Below are 21,488 nucleotides of genomic sequence, written 5' to 3' on the forward strand. Positions count from 1 at the left end.
TGAGAGAGAGGTACCCCTAACAAGGCCTTCAAACCACGATTCACCCCCAGTCTCAGCCAGCAAAGATCAGGAGCGCACAGGCACATGCCTGACACACACGGAGAGGCCTCAAGATGCAAACCGGACCTTCCTATCTGGATCCAGCATCACCGTGCACAGAATCACCTCGGCACCACTGCATTGCCTTTTAAAGAAATACGTCCCGTTGCTAGCTACCTCTAGAGATTAGCTTTTCTGTTTCTGTGAGAATGAAAGCCGTCTCTTGAAACTCTGAGAACAGACCGCACTTGGTGGCTTAGTGGTCAGTGTGTATGTTGGAAGGACACACCGATTGGCAGCATGGGTAACTGTTACCTTCTGTTTACTCAGGAAAGTTAACGCAGTGGCACAAAAGCAGCTTGGACGCCTGTGGCACACAAGTTCAGTCTTCTTCCACCCTCCCATCCACGAATATGCAGAAAAGCTTTCAGAGCTTCTGCCTGAGCCTCTTAAGGTATGATGCTCCCAACTCGAGAGAAAGAGTCACATGACTCCCAGGGGAACTGCCCTAGGAAGCAAGAGGATGGGTAGGGAATTTGGTCTGTTCGTTGAGCATCTGTTACGGTGAGCTGACAGCTGTATCTGAAAGCAACCAAAGAGAAAAAAAGGGCATTTACAAGTTACGGTGAAACAAGACACAACGCCTCTGAGGCTTTGCCTTTCTGTGATTACTCTCCTCACCACATCTTTGCAGAAATCCCTTACTGAGAGCTCTAGCCCTCCTGATGGTCTCGCCAATGTCTTTAGAAGTGTTAGTCTGTTTGCTCCTCAGCCTCTCTGCAAAGTGATTCGGATTTCATTTTTTTTTTTAACAAAGAATAAAGTCCTTTTTTATAAATGCCTTTGTTTTGTTCTAAAGGTGCTTGGTATTTTTTGATAAATGAGATCTTTTTCTGCTTCTGAAATGACCGTATTTTAAAACTGATTCAAGTGGGGCTGGCAGGTGACGACGTAGTGCTTAAGGCACCGGACTCCCACATGGCCAACCAAGGTTCCAGTCCTAGACTTGGCAGCTTGCTTTTTTACTTTCTCTCTCTCTCTCTCTCTCTCTCTCTCTCTCTGTAGTCAAATTGAAAAAATAATTATGATGAATAAAATTAAATAAAATGATTCTTTAAAAATTAAAAAAAATGGAGTTGTTAAAATGTTGGCCAGCATTACATTTAAACATTAAATGAGTTCATACATATAAAGTATCTAGAATGGTGCCCATACCAGGTGTTCTGGTGTGGGCTATTATTTTACTATGTTATCTGTATTATCTAGGTACTTTATTTACTATGGTATTCAGAATAAAGAAGAAACTTGGAATCACTACAACTCAAGCTGAGCCCCAGAAGTTCATGAAGAAGCAGCACAGCTATGAGCACATGTCAATCAATTTAGAGGACAGGGTTCCCTTCAGTTCCCCCCATTCTTTTCTCCAGGCTGTGCTGCATTTTTTATTTACTTAGTTTCTCTTTTTAATTACAAGAGCACACTTGCACTTACCAGAGAGAAACAGAAAGCCTCCCCTAAGGAGGCATTGTTACACCACAATTCGCTCTCCTTCATTTCTTCATCCTGCCAGGATTTTGGACACCCAAGCACATGCATTCATCCTGTTTGTCAAGCTCCCGAGGCTTGGCTTCAAACTGCAGTTGGTCATATGGGATCCAGCTCCCTTAACCACTAGGGTACCAGGCCAGTATGCCTACTTGATTGTCCAATATTTGTACAACTGGCACAGTAAGGCTGGGACTCCCTCTAGGGTACTGGCACAGTAAGGCTGGGACTCCCTCTAGCGGGGTGCGGGGGGGGGGGGTCTTCCTTGTTCCAAATACGCAGAATCAGTCGAACTGAGTTAGATGCAAGAGCGAGGACATTCAGTCCTTGTATCCACTAACTATTGCGTCCTCCTCAACAAGTCTCCCTTAGCACCTTACAGAGCATAAATAAATCCAATGAAGGCCTGGACTGCTTCACAGCTGAGGCAACCTCTTATGTCTAGCATTTAGCAGCTGCTCTATGAAAGGCTGTAGAATTATTATAGTACTTAAATGATGGTACTTTTGGGTAACCCAAGCTGATCTGAAGGGAACTCTCCTTAACAATCTGAGGCCAAGGGGCTAGCAGGTGGTGTGGTGGTTAAGGTGCTGGAGTCCCACATGGTGACCACGGTGCGAGTCCCAGACCCGGCAGCTTACTTTCTGACTTTCTATCTCTCTTTCTCTCTCTGCTCAAATGAGAGACAATAATAAATGAAATGAAATAGATCATTAAACAATAATAACCTGAGGCCAGAAAGAAATATCTTTAGCAATTTTGAAAGAATTGGGTGATAAGGAAGTAAAGTACGAAGCCATGTGTCTTTCTTTCCCCTCCAGGTCATTTTCTTGACAAACAGCGGCTCAGAAGCCAATGACCTGGCTATGCTCATGGCCAGAGCACATTCAAAAAAAACAGACATCATTTCTTTCAGGTAATCACACTTTGGACTATTTAGCTTTGTAACATTGATGTATCTGAGGCCTAAGAGTTTAAATTATGGCATGGAGCAAAAGAGGGGCTCCCCAAGGGTAGTTTTCTCATTTTAGATTTAAGGGCAGGATGAGTTGTATGAATTGTGTGACTGGATAACCCCATCCAAGTCGTCTAGACAGTATGGCAAACAACTTGGGGCTCTCATCATGTGATCCTCCTATGGAATTAAAAAGAAGGTTTTATCATAGATTTTTAATACTAAAGTTATGGCATCAACTATAGTATATTGCCAAGTAGCAAATGAATGCTCTACACCTATGGAAAATCAAGGTTCTGCCCCATGACATGGGCCAATTTCAATTTCTGCTCATGACAAGGGGCCATTTACTAATTCCATAGTAATGCTATACCCATTTATTCCCTTTAACTTTAGAGGAAGCATATCTACCCCTGCATATTTCCACTTCTCTGGGTAACTTTTGAGAAATGATAACTTAATAGATAAGCTTTAAACCATTAAAAATAATAGATAACTGGGCCATCCCTGTGGCCTGGTAGTTAAGGAAGCTAGATCCAAATGGCTGACTGTGCAGTTCAAATCCAAACCCAGCAACTTGGAAATCATACTAAGCTCATGTGCATGCATGCCCCAAATCTCAACAAGATGGAGAAATGGCCAAGAAGAAATTCAGTATGACCATGCCTGACTGGGGAATGCTTTCTCCCTCTCCCTCTCTCTGTTTCTCTCTCTTTTTCATGCACGCACTTAATTAGTACTCACCAGAGACCCTGGTGATCACCTGCTGACCTCAGCCATATCTTTGAATAGTCTTAAGAGTCCTAATTCCTTGGGGCCAGCAGGTGATGTGGTGGTGGTTAAGGTACTGGATTCCCACATGGCTCTCTACATTTTGAGTCCTTTCTCTCTTTCTTTCTGTCTCTCTTTAGTGAGCAAATGAAAAATAATAATAATTAAAAGTACACAAAAATACATTCTGACTTTTCCAATGACCAAATAAATAATTAAAAAAAAAAAAGATGGGACTAGCAGATGGTGTAATGGTTATGTCACTGGACTATATTTCCACTTCTCTGGGTAACTTTTGAGAAATGATAACTTAATAGATAAGCTTTAAACCATTAAAAATAATAGATAACTGGGCCATCCCTGTGGCCTGGTAGTTAAGGAAGCTAGATCCAAATGGCTGACTGTGCAGTTCAAATCCAAACCCAGCAACTTGGAAATCATACTAAGCTCATGTGCATGCATGCCCCAAATCTCAACAAGATGGAGAAATGGCCAAGAAGAAATTCAGTATGACCATGCCTGACTGGGGAATGCTTTCTCCCTCTCCCTCTCTCTGTTTCTCTCTCTTTTTCATGCACGCACTTAATTAGTACTCACCAGAGACCCTGGTGATCACCTGCTGACCTCAGCCATATCTTTGAATAGTCTTAAGAGTCCTAATTCCTTGGGGCCAGCAGGTGATGTGGTGGTGGTTAAGGTACTGGATTCCCACATGGCTCTCTACATTTTGAGTCCTTTCTCTCTTTCTTTCTGTCTCTCTTTAGTGAGCAAATGAAAAATAATAATAATTAAAAGTACACAAAAATACATTCTGACTTTTCCAATGACCAAATAAATAATTAAAAAAAAAAAAGATGGGACTAGCAGATGGTGTAATGGTTATGTCACTGGACTCCCATGTAGTTGACCATAGTTCGAGTCCTGAACCTGGTGGCTTAAAACTCACACTAGGCACATGTGCATGTGTGCCCAAAATCCTAAGAGTAGAGTGGAGGAGAAGGGATTGTGGCATGGTCATCCACCCTGGGGGAGGATTTCTCACTTTCTGTCTCTGTGTCTCTCCCACAAGTACATAAGCCCTATAGCAAAAAGTTCTCTAAGAAAAAAAGAAAGAAAGGTTGCTCAATTCAGGAATCCCAAATAAAGCCAATTATGTTCTTTAAAAAAATTTTAAAGAGTTCTAATTCTTCATTTGAATGTGATTTTGATTTGGGAAATTATCAAAACTCATTTGAAACCAAGACTAGTGATTAAGATCATTTATATTATATATGACTGCTTCAGATTCAAAAGAAACAAAACCAACATTTATTTTGAGCCAAATAAGGGGGTTTAAAAGACAAGCAAGCAGTTCCTAAAGAGACTGAGCAATAGCTGCTTCTAAGGAAAAATGATTTGCCTTCCCAAGGTGACTATTTTGAAGAGTTGTACACACTTGAACATATAATCTCTGCCATGTTGCTAAAAATTGAGTCTCATCACTTTAGATTAATAGGGCAAGTTGTAAAGTCAAAGTTCTCGGCCAAATGGTCTCCAAAATTCCTTTCACAATCTCAAACCTATGATACCAGTAAAAAAAAGTAAGTATATTCACCTGATATAGACTTAGAATAATTCTTTAAAATCATCAGAATTGAATGTTAATAGTGTTCAATTTCCTCTCCATAACGTTTATGAATTTTCCCTTTTGTCCCACTTAGTGGTACACAGACTAGTGATGGAGGAAAATGAAATTGATGCCATCCTCCCATTGTGTTTTTTAGTTATTTACTTATATTACCAGATGGCACATGCTTGCCAGAGAGGGACAGACAGAAAGGGAGATGGAGAGAGCAACTCCTAATAGGGCATGGTCATGCCACCATGATCCCTTATCCATTTCACCACCCTGCCTAAATTTGGGGCATACACATGTGTTTTGCAAGGCACTGGAGTCAGGATTTGAACTGTGGCCAGCAATGTGGGGTTCAGCTTCCTTAACCACTAGGTCCTGGCCTCCACTGATTTTTTTTCTCTGCAGAGGAGCCTACCATGGATGCAGTCCTTACACACTTGGCTTGACAAACGTTGGGCCCTTCAAGATGGAGCTCCCCAGTGGGATGGGTTGCCAATCAGTGAGTTTTGAGATTTTTGTCTTGTTTTTCTAAAGATGGCTGGGTATGTAGAATAACTGATCAGATTTTCCTGATATTAGTATTAGAATCTAATATAAAGTCTCTCATAATCAAGAACTCATTTTAACTTAATTAAAGACCATTTGGAGGAAAATGTTTCTCAGAAAGAACTTCAGAGTCTGAGTAATTATTAATGATAGAATTTGTAATGTATTTTGCTTTTAGACAAAATTAAGAAAACTGCAAGGCTCTGAGAACTGTGAATGCACAAAACTGCTGTAGAGTCATCATTATACGTGCCTTTGGTGCTCAATTGCCATACCCCCTGTTTCAGCCTGAAAATCAGATGCCTAATTATTCTTATTCTTCAGACGCCTTAAACCCCCAAACCCTTGAACAAGTAGTTTCCCAGCTAATATTGAAGTCAGTTTCCTTTATAAAGAGCCTACATAACTGATTTTTATGGTAAAATGATTTTTTCAAAGCAGAATATTAGATTCTCACTGTAAGTGGGGGAGGAGTGAGAGAAGAGCCTCAGTATCAAATTAAGAAGAGCCTTCTTACCTTAACTGATACTATACACTCCCTCAAATTGGCTGTGCTGGGTTCGTGTTTTGCCAAACTCCTTCTTTTGTGATTTGCAGACAATGTGCCCAGATGTTTTCCGTGGACCTTGGGGAGGAAGCCATTGTCGTGATTCTCTCGTGCAGACAATTAGGAAATGCAGCTGTGCACCAGGTCCAAATGGGCAGGGAGGGAGGGTCGGAGTGTGGAAGGTCAGGAGGGTCGGAACTCAGAGAAAGGCAGAACCATCCCTGGGTGAACAATTAAATTTGAAAAAAGGGAAAAGCCAAAGCAACACTGGAAGTAGCCAAATAACTACTTGTTTAAATAAGCTTTGTCATACCTTTTACCATTTCTCTATCAAAGCATCCATCTGGCCGTATAGGAAGAGCATATCATGCTATTAGAACAAGGCTGAAAAACAGACTATCACCTGGTATTTAATTAAAGGGGCCCTATTAGCTCTATAAGCAATAGCTCTATTATCATTTTTAAAAAATAAGAAGGTAGGCAGGATTATTTACCAATTTCTAATAAAAGCAGGCAGGAGAGAAAAGCATACTTCTGGGAATTTCAAAACTCTAGTCAAGAGGTTATCCAGGGACTCAGAATGCCAGTCTAAACTAGAGGATCTGTCAAAACATTAGGCTCTTCCTGAAAGCTGCTGACATCTCCTGCCAAAGTTTTTAAGTCATTCTTACAAGGAAAACTTTTATTTTTTCAGTCACATTTTTATTTGCATTCTTTACCTGGGGGGGTAAAGAAAGTTCCTAGTTCTAACACGAGGGGGAGGAGGCACAGGAACATCATCTGTTCTTTCTAATCAGTAAATCCTGTCTCAGATTTGTCATCATAATACAGAAGTTTTTGAAGAGCTGTTCCTAAGTAGTCCTGAAGGAAGGAATTAAAAGCTCTAACCAAAAGAGCTCTAATGGAATGGCATGAGTCATCAGGGTAAGAGGAAGAATGCAAAATGGAAGACTTAAAAAGCAATTCTGAAAGGAAGAAAACTCACAGTCATCTTAAAATTCAGATGGTATAATAGCACAATAAAGGTGAGAGGATGAAAGAATAGCATTGGAACAAGACAAGATGTCGTGGTCACAGAATTTAAATCCAGAAGGAAGTTTAAGGTTATAATTCAAAATCTCTATTCAAAGATGAGGAAATCAAAGTCTATGCATAGAAGCCAAGAGAACTAGGATTCAACCCCAGGCCTCTAGCCTCTGACTCCAAAGCCTATGCTCCCAATACCTGTGACCATCCTCATTCACACTGGCATGCCATCAGGATGAACCCAATTGAATAATAATTTCTCTTCTGCTAACCAGGACTGAGGAGACGCATGAACTCAAGATATCTGGATTCCATTCCCAGCTCTGCCATGGTTCAGCTATAAGTAAAATCTCCACCTTTTGCTTTAGTTTCCTCATTTATAAAACTGAGATAGTAATACATACTCCCCACTGCCCCATCATAGCACTTCATGAGCTCAAAGTCTAGAGAGCTTTTTGTAAAAGAAGGCAGATAATTGCAATACCAAGTAGATCATGTCTGGATGGCGCATCTGTACAGCATGGAGAGTTGAAATCAGTTTGATACACTTCATAGACTTTCATCTGACTGCAAAACCATCATCACAAAAGCTAACAGAAGACTCAGCATCCACTCAATGTTGTCATGGTGACACCAATGCACCAAATCTCATCAGAGGTGGCTTGTCCTGGAGTTATGGTGATGAGCCACTGAAGCAAGTGTGAAATAAAGTAAAAAGTTGATGACAATAAATGACCTCTCTCATCACTGAACATGTGAGCAGAGGACATCCGGCCTTTACCTAAGGATATTTGTCAAGCCTGGTAACCTAGAGCTTTAGTTTTTATGACTCTATGGAGTGTAGGAAAGAGGTGACAAATTCCAGAGCTCAGTCTAATTAAGGATCTGATAAGAAAAATTTTCAAATACAAAGCTGGAACTCCCAAGAGGCCACATCTGCATTTTTTTGAGAGGTTTTTTGTTTTGTTTTGTTTTGTTTTTCTATAGGACACATGCCCTTATCAGAGAGACAGAGACAAAAATAGAAAGCAAGAAACCACCCCCCAGGGTGGATGTCCATACCCTAATCCCTTCTCCTCCATTCTCCTCTTGGAATTTGGGCATGCATGCACATGTGCCCAGCGTTGAGTTTCAAGCCACCAGGTCTGGAACTCAAACCGTGGTCAACCACATGGGAGTATAGCATCTTAACTTCTATGCCACTTGCTGGTCCAAAGACCATGTCTTCATTAGCAGGCCAACTAGGAATAAAAGTACCAACAAAAACAACTTATCATGCATCCAAGGACCTGCAAGAGTTCTAGGGTTGAATATAAGGAGAGGGGATCTGGGAAAAACCACCCCTGAAAATTTGAACTGAAGCTAATTATCATGATATGTTGTGTTCTGAACTCTCACTAGCTCAATTAAATTGTTTACAGGAATTTTAACCGGTAGTACCCAATGTCCTTGGAAACTGTAAATGCAAACTTGCTCTGTAGGAACCTACCTCACTCTATGCCTAAAGAATTCTCACAAATGAAATTACAGGAAAATAAAATGCCCATAGTCAAGAACAGTTAACATACAAAGAAACAAAACTCCAGAGTCAAGAAAAAGAATTTCATATGACAGAATATCAAACAGACTGTAAAATGAATGTTTAACATGTTTAAAGAAAATTAAATATAAAACTTGAAAATATGTGCAGGAGATAAGGAACTATAAAGAATGACAAGGCAAGGTTTGAAAACAAATATATCTTCTAGTAATCTTCTAGTAATAAGAACAAAAAGGCAGTAATTGAAATTTAAAATTCAGCAGGTGAGTTTTCCATAGTTAGATCCAGTCAAAAATAAATAAAAATAAATGAATTATAGATAGAGCATTCGATAAAGATACTTTATTCCCTTTCCAGATAGGAAAGACCTTGAGTGAAATTGCTGAATGTTTCCCATCGACCACAATTTCTACTGTTTATTTGCTTCTTAGTTCACCAAAATTTACTAGGCTCTTATATTATGCCAGACAGAGGTTCTAAAGATAAACAAATCATAGTTCTTACCCACAAAAAGCTCTTGGTTTAAGGAGAAAAGACCTGTAAACAAAGCATAGGACCAAGTGCTAAGGATTGCAGTGGATGAAAGTCATTTGTCTCTAGCACTTTCCCCTTTAGACTAAAATTCTAATGGTTCCTTAAACATATGTACTGACACTAAAGACAGAGATATTATGTAGCTTGAAAACTGTACATTAGATGATGAGGATAATGTTAATGGTAGTATGTTTGATTGGGTTAATATGCCATGTATAGTGTTTTCATGGTGGGAAAATGATTTTTATGCTGTAAAGATGTACAATAATTAAATGTAAAAATGAAAAGAAAACTGTACATTAGATTAAGAGGCAATAAAAGGAAGATAGTGTTATTTTCAAATAGATTAAATCACCCCAATATGCAACTGCACTCCCTAGAGAGAGACAGAGAGAAAAAATGAGAGGAAAAATGAGAAATCCTCCCCTGGGGGGAATGGCCATGCCACAATACCTTCACCTCCATTCTCCCCTCAGGATTTTGTGCACACATGCATATGCACTTGGCATGATTTTCAAGTCACCTGTTCTGAGACTTAAATGATAGTCAGCTTACACCATGTGGGAGTCCTATACCACCTGCTGGGCCCCCAGTTAAGTTTGAACAGTTCTACCATTTGAGAAGATTGACATCCTCAACTATCTATACCAGATTCAGTAACACTTCAGGACATTTTTCACCGGAGAGAAATGATTAAAGCGGTTTGTTTGTGTCTTTATAACCATCTTAATCTCCTTCCTTGAACCAAAGTACAAGTTATTCCAATACTACTGTATCCCTTCAGAAATGTGTATCCTCATATCCTAGTTTACTGTATTATGAGTCTCCAATCCATTTATTCACTCTGTCTTTTATTCTTTTTTTCTGAATTTTCCCTTATTCTTCTGGATACTATTCTCATATCTTCAAATGCTGTAATTTGTTGGTTTTTGCAGATTGCTGCCAAGCTAAAGATCAGTATATTGAACAGTTCAAAGATACTCTGGACACTTCTGTGGCCAAGTCAATTGCTGGATTTTTTGCAGAACCAATTCAAGTAGGTATATGAACCTTAGAGATTAGTTGAGCTGAAATTTCAATTATCAGAGATTTTTGTCATACATACATCTGGAGAATTCCAATTAATTCCAAATTAATTAGGTATCCATTGTTATGTCCCTCTCCAAGTTAGATTCATTCTCTTAGCCCCCTTGACAAAAAAAGGGCCCCAATTTCCATTTGACCTTTAAAAAAAAAAAGTCCTCCATTCTCATACTGACCAGATAGATAGATAAAACTATTGCATTTCCAAAAATTCTCAAGAAAAGGAAACCCAACAACTTTAAATTGCTTAATACCCATACCATAAAAGGAGGTTTTTTTGTTGTTGTTTTTTTTTTATTTTTAATTTCACCAAGTCCCCTTATTCTACTGTATTCTAATCTCAGAAGAGAATATATATTCACATCCTTTTTCCAGAAGGCACAACATAAGCGTAATGGCCCATATCATCACCCATAGTTGAAACGGTTCTATAGACTCTTAAAACTTGTTAGTATCACTCTTAAGATAATGATGATCATACTACTTTGCTTTTTAATACTTTGAAAGGGCTTGTGCTGTTATTACAGGTCTTTTTGGTTTGGTTTCTTGCAGGGTGTGAATGGAGTCATCCAGTACCCAAAGGGGTTTCTAAAGAAAGCCTTTGAGCTGGTACGAGAGAGGGGAGGCGTGTGCATTGCAGACGAAGTGAGTACTAACATGATGCAGATGCAATTTGATACTGTGGGAACAGGAAAGACACAGACAGAAACTTCTTCAACCCCTTCTCCCAATTCTGGGCAGAAAACAGCTAGGGTTTGATTTGCAAAGTATGGCTATAAACTAATGAAGCTTTTGCTTGTTGGTTACCTGGGTAGCAAAGGATTGACTGCTCAGTTTAACAAATACAGCAGAACTTACCAAACTGATGTCTATCAAATAAGTTGCTAACAGACATAGGTGATGCTGCCTTTACTCATCATAATTTTTAAATTCCTTTTTGGGCTTTGCTTTTGGAGCAGCTGACAAATCACATAGGATATATAAAATCAATCAAGTTTTTATCTTAACTTTCGCTAGAACAGTATTAACTATAGATGCATATAACTTTATGACAAAACTTTCTCAGAAATGATATTTTTAAAATAATAATAATATGTGGGACCAGCAGATGGCATAATGATTACATTGTTTGACACCTACATATTGACTGCAGTTCAAGTACAGACCTGGTGGCTTAAAATTCATTCCAGGCACTGTGCTTGTGTGCCCAAGAACCCACAAAGAAAATGGAGAAGGGATTCCCCCTCAGGGAGTGTTTTCTTGCCTTCTGTCTCTCTCTGTCTCTCCAGCAAGCACACGTGCCCTATAGCAAAAATCTCTAAATAATAATATTAGTAATTCAGACTCTAAGTTAGAAGAATGTCATTATTGGACTGGCCTCATGGCACAGTGGGTAAAGGGACCAGATCCTACATGGCCAACCACAGTTCAAGTCCCAGCCTGGTGGCTTAGAGAACACATATGTGCAGGCATGTCCAAAATCCTAACAAGATGGAGAAATGGAGGTAAAGGGACTGTGGCATAATCACACCCCACTAGAGGGAGTGTTTTCTCTCTCTCTTTCTCTATCTCTGGCTAGAGCACACATCTTCTGACAATAAAACAAAAATAAGAAAGGGAGAAAGAAAGACAGATAGAAAGAGAGAGAAAGGAAGAAAGAAAGAAAAAGAAAGGAAGGAAGGGAGGGAGGGAGGAAAAGGAAGGAAGGAAAGAAAAGTGCTATCATTAAAGACACAGAAAATAATTCCCCAAAATTATAAAATAGCTTGAGTTAAGGCAACACCATTGAAACATGCACACAGTATCCCTAAAGGGACTGTTTTGAAGGGAATAAAACTTCTTGGCTATTGTTCTCAAAAGGGGTTAATTTATTTATAATTATGCCATATATTAGAGTGTATCAAAGTGGTCTTTTGCCTACTGAAAATAGCTACGAAGATCAAAAGACCAGAGTACAGTCACTATAGCCACAGAAATCCTCTTGGCTCACTGCTGGGCAGTAACCAATGTCGTAATCACACCCACCAAGAACAGGTACAGAATATGTGTGTATGTGTTTGTGTTTTAATTTGCTAGAGGGCACATGCGCTTATCAGAGGAAGACAGTGAGAGAAAGTGAGAGTGAGAAAACACCCTGCCACTGAGGAGGGGCCAGACTACAATCTCCTCTTCTCCATTTCTCCTTTTATAATTTTGAGCACATATGCACATATACCCAGTGTGTTTTTCAAGCCACCTGGTCTGGCACTCAAAGTATGTAGTAGCCCATGTAATATCCAACCGCCTGAACCACCAAGCCAAGCTGGCCCAAGAACATGTTTTTCATACCTGTTTCAGACCTGCCATCCTTGCCTGAACAGTTTTCCTCAACTAGAAATAGCCTACAGTTGACATTGGTTAGACTGCCCCTTCAGCAGAAATTTTGCAGTTTTGCAAAATTGATGTGCAGCATGGTCTCTGCTACGCAGGTGCCCTGGAGCCTGGCTTATGGCACCGTTTGGGCTGGACTCCTCCTGCCATGCCCATCCTTTCTACCCTAACCTGCCAGGAAACTATATTCCTAGCTGAAGAAAGTTAATCTACCATTGATAAAAATAGAAAGGAATGTTCAATCAGTTTAAAATTAGCTGCATCAGGGAGGAAGATAAACTTTGGCCTCAGAATCAGCACATAGTGAAGTTGCCAAGGTTGAAAAGGCCAGATTCAAAGAAAACATGGACCTCAGCATGTGAGATGACATGCCAAGTTGACTGTACTTAGACGCCAGTTGAAGGGGGTGACAGGCTAAGCAGAGTGAGTAGGTGGATGGTAAAGCCTTAATAAGAGAAAGGAATTTCAGAAAAAGAGACCAGATGGGAGAGGGGTTAGAAGGTAGAGAACTGGGGAAGACAATGAAATCAATGTCTTGTATTTGAGATGGTTGAGATACCTATGAAATGAGAATTGAGAACTGAAACTTAAAAAGGTTAAGGCTGGAGAAATTGATTTGAGAGTGGTCATCATGAAAAGTAGCTGTAGAAGCCATAAGAGTAGCTGAGATTTGTAGGAGAAAACAAAACAGAAAAAGAAAAGATAAAGCCGTTCTATAAAATGCATTGGGGGATCAGGAGGGAAATCAAACAAAACATTTAATAGACACAAAAATGAAAAGTTATGTGGGGGTCAGCAGATCACATAGTGGTTAGCACACTAGACTCTCACATGGCTGACCACGGTTTGAATCCTAGATCTGGTGGTTTGAAAATCAAGGGCACATGGGCATCCACACCCAAACTCCTGAGAGGAGAAGAGTAGGGATTACAACATGACTATCCCCTCTGGAGGATGAGTCCCAATTTCCTCTCTCCAAATCTCTAACTCTCTCCTTTATCTTTATAGTGGGTGTGCACACCCTATTACAAAAACCTAAAAAAAAAAAGAAAAGAAAAGAAAAAGAAAAAGAAAGAAAAGAAAAGTTATCTGTTGATGATAATGGTAATGTCTGACATGACTAATATGCACTTTGAAAAAAAATATATGGACCTCAGAATTTTCTAGAGTATATGATTATATGACTTTGAGGAATGTAACTGAAAACTATCTACCAGGTAAACTTGAGAAAGACTATCCTATGTCTAAGTAGCATAAGAATAGCTAGAATTTTTGAGTGCTTACTAAGCATTAGGCATTGTTCATAATGTTGTGCACACGTTAACATGATATATAAATAGTACAATTCTGTATAATTTCCATTTTACAGTGAATTCATTAAACCAGAGATGATTAAATCACCTGTTAAGGTTATGCATTTAGTAGAGACAGAGCCAGGAGCCAAACCTAGGCTCCCAAAACCACAGTACTAACCACCTTACCAAGTTTTCTCCACAAATGGCAGAATGGTGACACAGAAAAGCAAAGTGCGAAAAGCAAAGTGCGGCAGAAAAGAGGGTAGAATTTCTGACTGCAAGGATCAGATCTGTCACCAAGTGAACCAACACAAGACATCTTAATGACAATCATTGTTTTTTTCTTTTTTTTTTGGGGGGGGGGAGTTGTTGCTATAGGGCACGTGCGCTCGCCAGAAAGACAGAGACAGACAGAGAGACAGAAAGTGAAAAATCACCCCCCCAGGGGGTGCGGCCACGCTGCAATACCTTCTCCTCCATTCCCGAGAACTCTTGGGATATTGGGCATGCACTCACACATGCCCAGCATGAGTTTAAGCCATCAGGCCCAGGACTCAAACCACGGTCGACAACATGGGAATCCAGCAACATGGCCATTATGCTAACTGCTGGTCCCACAATCATTGGTATTCTTTTCTCTAAAATAAAGAATTTGGAATCAAAAATGGAACACTAGTAGCCTCTAAGACCAAAACTGGGCAGCTGGTTTTTATTGGTTTGGCAGAGACCAATTTTGAACTTGAAATTGATTGCTTTTATTAATAGGCAGAGTGCACACAACCATTGTCCCCACCCCTGATCGCTGTCCTAGACCCCACTTGCTTCTCTCCCTAACACATGTTCATCATCCCCAAAGACATGTGAGTTTATAAACCTTAGAATGATCCATGTTCGTCCTACTCTAAGAGTCTATGAAACTGATACTTCCGGGCCCAGCAAATGGTGTAATGGTTACATCACTGGATTCCCACATAGTTGTCCATGGTTTGAGTCCTGGACCCAATGGCTTAAACTCACACCAGATACATGTGTGTGATCCCCAAAATCTCAACAGGAGAATGGAAGAGAAGGGATTGTGGCATAGCCATTTCCCCAGGGAGTGATACCTTGCTTTCTGTCTATCTCTACAGCAAGAACATGTGCCCTATAGCAAAAATCTCTCCCCACTCCTCCCCCCCCAAAAAAAAGAAATGAAAAGAAAAAGAAACTGATACTTCCTAGGTGACTAAATATGGTTTATTGTCCTGCATAATTTTATTCATTGTCTAAGCAATCTTATTTTCACCATTTATTTATGGTATTTAGATGGAGTAAGAAAAAGGGAAGACAAAAAGACAAAATAGATGGATTTTCCATGAGTTCTAGTGTTACCTCATTTGGGCAAATTAATCAACTCGCTCAGAGGTCCATAGCTAAGAAGCAGAGAACCAGGACTCAATCCCAAATTTGTCTGACTCTTAAGTCTAGTTCTTTCTTCCCTTACATTAGTCATTATCATCAGATCATAACTCCTAGAACCTGCCTTGGCTGTAGCAGCCAAGAGAGAGCAGGGAAAATGGGAAGGAAACCTGAGAAACAAACTTACTCTTTTAAGTGAATCTTACCATCAGTCATTCCACACTCCTATCCCTGCTCTGCATTGTGTGTATGTGAAGAGAGAGAGAAAGATAGAGAGAAAGAGAGAGAGAGAGCCAGAAAGAGTTCAAGAAAGCTATACCAGGAAAATTCTGGCAGAAATTTGTATAGAGGCATTTGTCAGACTTTATTCCATTAGGCATTTCTGCCACTATGAATACTTCTTACTAAATGTCTGCTTTGTAGCAGGAATTCCACTTGGTATTATGGATAGTGAGAAGAAGGACATTCCCCATCATCAGACTATGGTGATATAGTCCACAGTGCAAGGTCTGAGAGCAACATGCCCAGAGGACCTTGAGTGGGAGCCCACTAGTGCTCAAGAAAAGCTCCTTAGACTAAGTGATGATGAAGCCATGTTTCAAAGGACCGAAAAAGTTAATGAGATGAAGAAGCAAGAAGGGTCTTCTAAAAAAAGGAAATAGCATGCACAAAAATAAATGGTTAATTTTTAGTCCAAATTCTCACAATTTCTAGATTAGAGAAGTTCAACCCAGAGTTAAGGAACTCAGGTGGGTCTTTCTCATGATGCAATTCTCAGGAAGGGGAGGGAACCTCTGAGAAGAGGAGGACCAGCCTATCTGGGCCGTGTGGCAAGTGCCCCAGCTCCACTAGACTGACAGTAAATCCACTTCAGCCAGCCAGAGCCAGATCCAGTTTCTCCTCTTTTCTATCCACCATCTTACACAAAGGAGGTGCTTATTAGGGACCATTAATCACAATAATCCCTTTCACATGCATTATTTATAGACCCTCTCAGCAGCTCTACCATGTATTGTTATTAGCATTTCTACTTGACAGATGATTTAACAGAGACTTAAGAAACACATCCAGAATTACACAAAACTAGTCATTGGTTGTTGGTGCCTAAAAGCTTAGACACAGATAAAGTGCTTTTTTCATGACACTATACAGATGGTGATGATAATGGCTGGCATCCATGATACTGAGGAGGAGGAGAAGAAGAGAAGGAAAGAAAAGAGAAGGGGAGGGGGGAGAAGCAGCATTTCTTGAAAGGTTTCCACTGTTTGAATTTGTTTTTGTCAGGTACAGACAGGATTTGGAAGGCTGGGCTCTCACTTCTGGGGCTTTCAAACCCATGATGTCCTCCCTGACATTGTCACCATGGCTAAGGGGATTGGGAACGGCTTTCCCATGGCAGCAGTTGTGACCAGTCCAGGTAGGACCTACAGGCAGTTTGTGCTTCTGGGTCTCCTGCATGGGCCATGGTAGGAAACATAGGTACTGGGACTTTGGTGGGTTGGAGGCAGTGATGGAAACTCTACAACGCATTTCCCAAGCAAACAAAAGAAAAAAGCATCTGTCTGCCAGACTGTGGAACAGATGGAAGTAAGGCAGTCCTTTTTGTTCTTGTGCAGGGAAGACTAATACCCCCAGCCCCGCAATGAGATGCAGAGTTCCATTACACTGATGGGTATGATGTGCTATGAAACCAACCCTGAAACCTCCAAAGTAATTGTATTCTTGCATGAGAGTTTTACTTGGTCTTGCCACACAAGTAAACTATAGACTCAAAGTCGAGAGGGACGTATTTCTCTGTTTATACCTCATTAACAAAGCAGCAAAATATAGGCCAGCCCCGTGGCTAGAGGTCAAGGAAGCCATAGCCCTCATGGCTGACCACAGTTGAATTTCCATTCCCAGTGGCTTGAAAAATACATCAGTCAGGTGTGTATGCATGCCCCAAATCCCAATATTATGGAGAAATGGAGGAGAAAAAACTGCAGATCATCACAGCACATTAGGGAGTGCTTTTTCCTTCGCCCTCTCCCTCTCTGTCTCTGTATCTCTTTGGCAATTGCATGTGCCCTCTGGCAAAAAAAAAAAAAAAAGGAAATAAAAAGAGGGAGAGAGAGAGAGAGAAAGAGAAAGAAAGAAAGAAGGAAAGAAAGAAAGAAGGAAAGAAAGAATAAAGAAAGAAAAAGAGAACAGAAGAAAAAGAGAAAAAAAGGCAAATACAGTAAAATCTCACATTTAACATGTTCCATAAAATGAATGTTAGAATTAGTTGTTATTTTTATTAAAATTAGGTTTTACGGAAAGTAACCTTTTCCTTCCATAGGGCATACACGCTCACCAGCAAGAGACAGAGAGGAGAGGTGAGAAATCACCCTCCCCCCAAGGGGGAATGGCTGCACCATCCCTTCTCATTTATTTTCTTGGAATTTTGGGCACACATGCACATGCACCAAGTGTGTTTTTCAAGCCACCAGGTCAGGGTCTTTAATAGCGAAGTTGGCCATTTGAGATCCAGCATCTTAACCACCAGACCATCTGCTGGTTTCAGAAAACAACTTTCTAATAAACCATTTCTTGTTTAGAATCCTAAAATAATTGTTTTTCATTGCCAAAGTGCATGTGGGTTGACCACAAGTAGACAGAAAAACAGAGAGAAAGAGTGAGAGAAGGAGAAAGTATTCCCCAATGGGACACAGTCATGCCACAATCCCTTCTCCTCCATTTCTGCATTCTGTAGAGATTTTGGACACGTACTCATATGCACCCAACATGTTTTTCAAGCCACCAGGGCCATGATTCAAGTCATGGTCAGCCATGTGGGATCTAGCTCCCTTACCCTCTAGGCTATGGGGCTGACCCTTAAAATTATTTTATTTGTTTTTCTCATCAAGAGTAAGCACATTTTAGAGGTACTAAAGAGTAAGTGTTGTGCGATAACTCAGTGTTTTAACCGAATGAATAAAAGTACAAAAATATGAATGCAGCATTTAACTGAACTCTAAATATTTGTGCTTCCGTATTTATCACTGGAGTTGGTGAAATAAATTAGCATCAGAAGTGTGCATCTAGCTTTTATACAGTATAAGGAAATTTCGTGTCTTTCAATAACAAGGTTTTGTTCGAGAAACAGTATTTTTAAATTTTCATTGTATTTTTATATTACATTTAATCACATATATCTTTATAGTGTATAACATTTCTTTTTCCAGCATGATTACCATGCATATCAGTCAAGACAAAGGCATTACTATCCACATCATCAATAGCTTTCCATTTTTTCAGGTTTTTTTTCATTTTTTTAAAAACATTCCATCACTACGCATCATTTGCCTTGTAAAGAGAATTTACTTAACATTAAATACTTCTCAGACCAACCCAGTTGAGAATACTATACATGTTATCATCAGCAGGTAATAAACCATTTCTGTGTCCCACAAATGTCATACCTATTTGTTCTCTTGCTATCCTTCTTTATACTCTTCCCTTGTCCCCTTCTCCCCTGTGTCACACTGTCTTCAGCATCCATTTTCATTGCTTTTATGCCCTCCAATATTTCAATCTCTACCATAGAGTGTGGATAGTCAGTATATATTAAGTGGATAAATACAATATCTTTCTTTCATAACCTGGCTTGCCTCACTCAGGAATAAATCTTCCATATTTGACCACTTTCTATCAAACGCCAGAGGTTTTTTTATGGCTGAATAGTATTCCATACAGTATATGCACCACACTTTTTCAATTCATTCTTCCATTTGTGGAAGAAAGAGTATTTTAAAATGGACAATGGACTATACCATAAATTAATTGAAATCTATTTCTCTTCTATGCAAACATGTTTCAGATAAATGAACCTACTATATACTGACCTTAAAACAATTCAGAAATCATGTTACTTTAGGTGAGATTGTTTTCTTGACACTTCCTTCTTAGTGTCAAGAGTAGAATGTAGGGGTAAAAAAAGGGGGGGCTAAAGTTAATTAAAGGTTCCATGTAAATTCCTACAACTCAAGTTTTAAGGTACTTTCCAATTTATACAACACATTGAAAATTTTGTCATCAAACTTCTCATCAAGTAAGTAAGCAATTTTTCCTTATCCATTGCATTAGTTAGCTCAGGCTGCCCAAACAAAATACCACAGACTGGATGGCTTAAACAGCACACACTTATTTCCCCATAGTTCTGGAGACTAGAAATTCTAGATCAAGCCTCCTGCAGGTTTGGTTTCTGGTGAAGCCTCTCAGTTTATAGATGGCCCCCTCTCACTCTATCCTGAGATAACTTTTCCCCTATGTGTACATGGAAGAGAGCGAGAGCGAGCAAGCTCTGGTGTCTCCTCTGTTTCTTTTAAGAAAACCAGTTCTGTCAAATTCATTTCTTAACAACCATATGTAACCTATCTGTCTTTAAGACTGCATTTAACTTTAACTACTTAAAGGACTATTTCCAAATGCAGTCACATTTGAAGTTGGGATTTCAACCTACAACTTTGGAAAGTACAAATTTTTTCAGCCCATAATATCCACTCAGAGGTGAGTGAAGAAAGAATTAGCTACGGTGACTTTTACAACATAAAATGTCAATGTACCCCAAATGGTGTGGTGAGAGACTCTGGATAGGAATGTGTCAATCTGACCACCTAATGCTTCTCCCCTTAGAGATCGCCAAGTCTTTGGCTAAATGCCTGAGTCACTTCAACACCTTTGGAGGAAACCCCATGGCCTGTGCCATTGGATCTGCTGTGCTGGAGGTATGTTCCAGCAGCCACGTTAAGTCTCTTGTTGCATAGAATGACTGTTTCTAAACCACTCACACATTATCAGAACTCGATTATGTTGCATTATTAAAGGTAAGTTTCTAGTTATTATTCTGCCTTCTCTCTTTTTTAAGCACTGCATTAGGTACATGAAATATTGGATAAGAAATAATACATAACAAACCTCACATACATCAGAAATAAAAGAATTTCCTTAGCCAGCTGCTAGCACTGAAATTTCTTTGTTCTCTAAGCAGTGTCTTCTGGGTAGTTACTAAATGCTCTCCTTGTTATTAGTTTAATTTGGACCCTGTATGTGTATTTTTTTTCCCTCCTTCCCCTTCCTGTATTGTCATAAATTAAATGACTAACAAGAAAGTTTTCTGTAATTACAAATGCTAGGTAATTCAACTATTATGAACAATTGTTCAGTCCTACCCCACTGGCTTAGCCCAGGGTCTCATCTATTGAAAAAGGTTCTAAATGTCCTTGCTAAAATGCATAATAACATTTGCTTAAATAACTATACTTCTGGAAGAATGTCCAGGAAATTAATAGTGATGGTTGTTTATGCGGGGGTGAGAAACTTGGTAGCTGGCAACCAGGGATCAGCCAGAATCTTTCTATTGTCTATACTTTCAGACTTTCTGATTTTGGAGTCATGAGCATAATATACCTCTTCAAAAATATCAAATTTAAAAATATTTTAAAATAGGAGCCAGCTGGTGGTGTGGTGATTGAGGTGGTTGAATCCCAGTAGCTTTAAAAACACATGCATGGGGGTTGGCAGGCAGTGTGGTGGTTAAAGGTGCTGGACTCCCATATGGTCTACCATAGTTCGAGTCCTGGACCTGGTGACTTTCTCTCTCTCTCTCTCTCTCTCTCTCTCCCTCTTTTTCTCTCTCCCACTCTATCCCTCTCTGGTCAAATTTAAATAAATAAATAAAGTTTAATAAATAATCCTAAAAACTAAAAACACATATGCATGCCCAAAATCTCCAGAGGAGGATGGAGGAGAAGAGATTGTAGTGTAGCCATCACCCCTGGAGGTGGAGGTGCTCTCTCACTTTCTGTCTCTCTGTTGCTCCCCAGTGAGCACACGTGCCCTATAGCAAATTATAAAATAATAAATAAAGTGACTTAAAAATTTTTAATAAAAATACATAAGTAAAAGCTGTCCCTTACTAATTAAGTACCCATCTTTAAACTTGATTAAAACATAAAATGAAAAAGTGTGGGTGGGAAAGTGTTGCTTATTTCATTTTGCAGACATTGCCAATTTTTAAAAGGTTTTATTTTATTTCTTCCATGAGTGAGAAAGACAGAGAGAAAGAGAGAAAGACAAAAACAACACCTTGACAGGGTCCTGACAATGTGAGCTGCTTCCAGACTTCAGCTAACCTGGGCCATGGGCACTTGAGTGCCCAGAGCACTTAGGGATGTCTCCAGACGTGAGCCCAGAACCCTCCC

At 39.7% G+C, this 21,488-nt stretch overlaps 1 protein-coding gene across 5 annotated transcripts in view; it reads left to right on the plus strand.

Annotated features, from left to right (window-relative positions):
- The window catches only part of AGXT2 (alanine--glyoxylate aminotransferase 2), a 78,643-nt gene that overhangs the window by 17,892 nt on the left and 39,263 nt on the right, over positions 1-21,488 (plus strand). For 3 of the 5 annotated variants that reach the window (XR_003550662.1, XM_027774886.1, XM_006156334.2), the window contains exons 4-11: positions 370-493; positions 2,406-2,500; positions 5,331-5,424; positions 6,069-6,162; positions 10,054-10,154; positions 10,754-10,846; positions 16,549-16,681; positions 19,921-20,012. Coding sequence is in view for 4 of the 5 variants with exons in the window: in XM_027774886.1 (XP_027630687.1) it covers positions 370-493; positions 2,406-2,500; positions 5,331-5,424; positions 6,069-6,162; positions 10,054-10,154; positions 10,754-10,846; positions 16,549-16,681; positions 19,921-20,012 (826 nt within the window). In the remaining variant the exon portion in view is untranslated. The remainder of the gene's footprint in view (positions 1-369; positions 494-2,405; positions 2,501-5,330; positions 5,425-6,068; positions 6,163-10,053; positions 10,155-10,753; positions 10,847-16,548; positions 16,682-19,920; positions 20,013-21,488) is intronic. The other 2 variants (XM_027774887.1, XM_006156335.2) reach the window with 1 other exon arrangement.

The sequence above is a fragment of the Tupaia chinensis genome, unplaced genomic scaffold, assembly GCF_000334495.1.
Source record: "Tupaia chinensis unplaced genomic scaffold, TupChi_1.0 Scaffold000489_1, whole genome shotgun sequence".
Taxonomy (NCBI): Eukaryota; Metazoa; Chordata; class Mammalia; order Scandentia; family Tupaiidae; genus Tupaia; species Tupaia belangeri.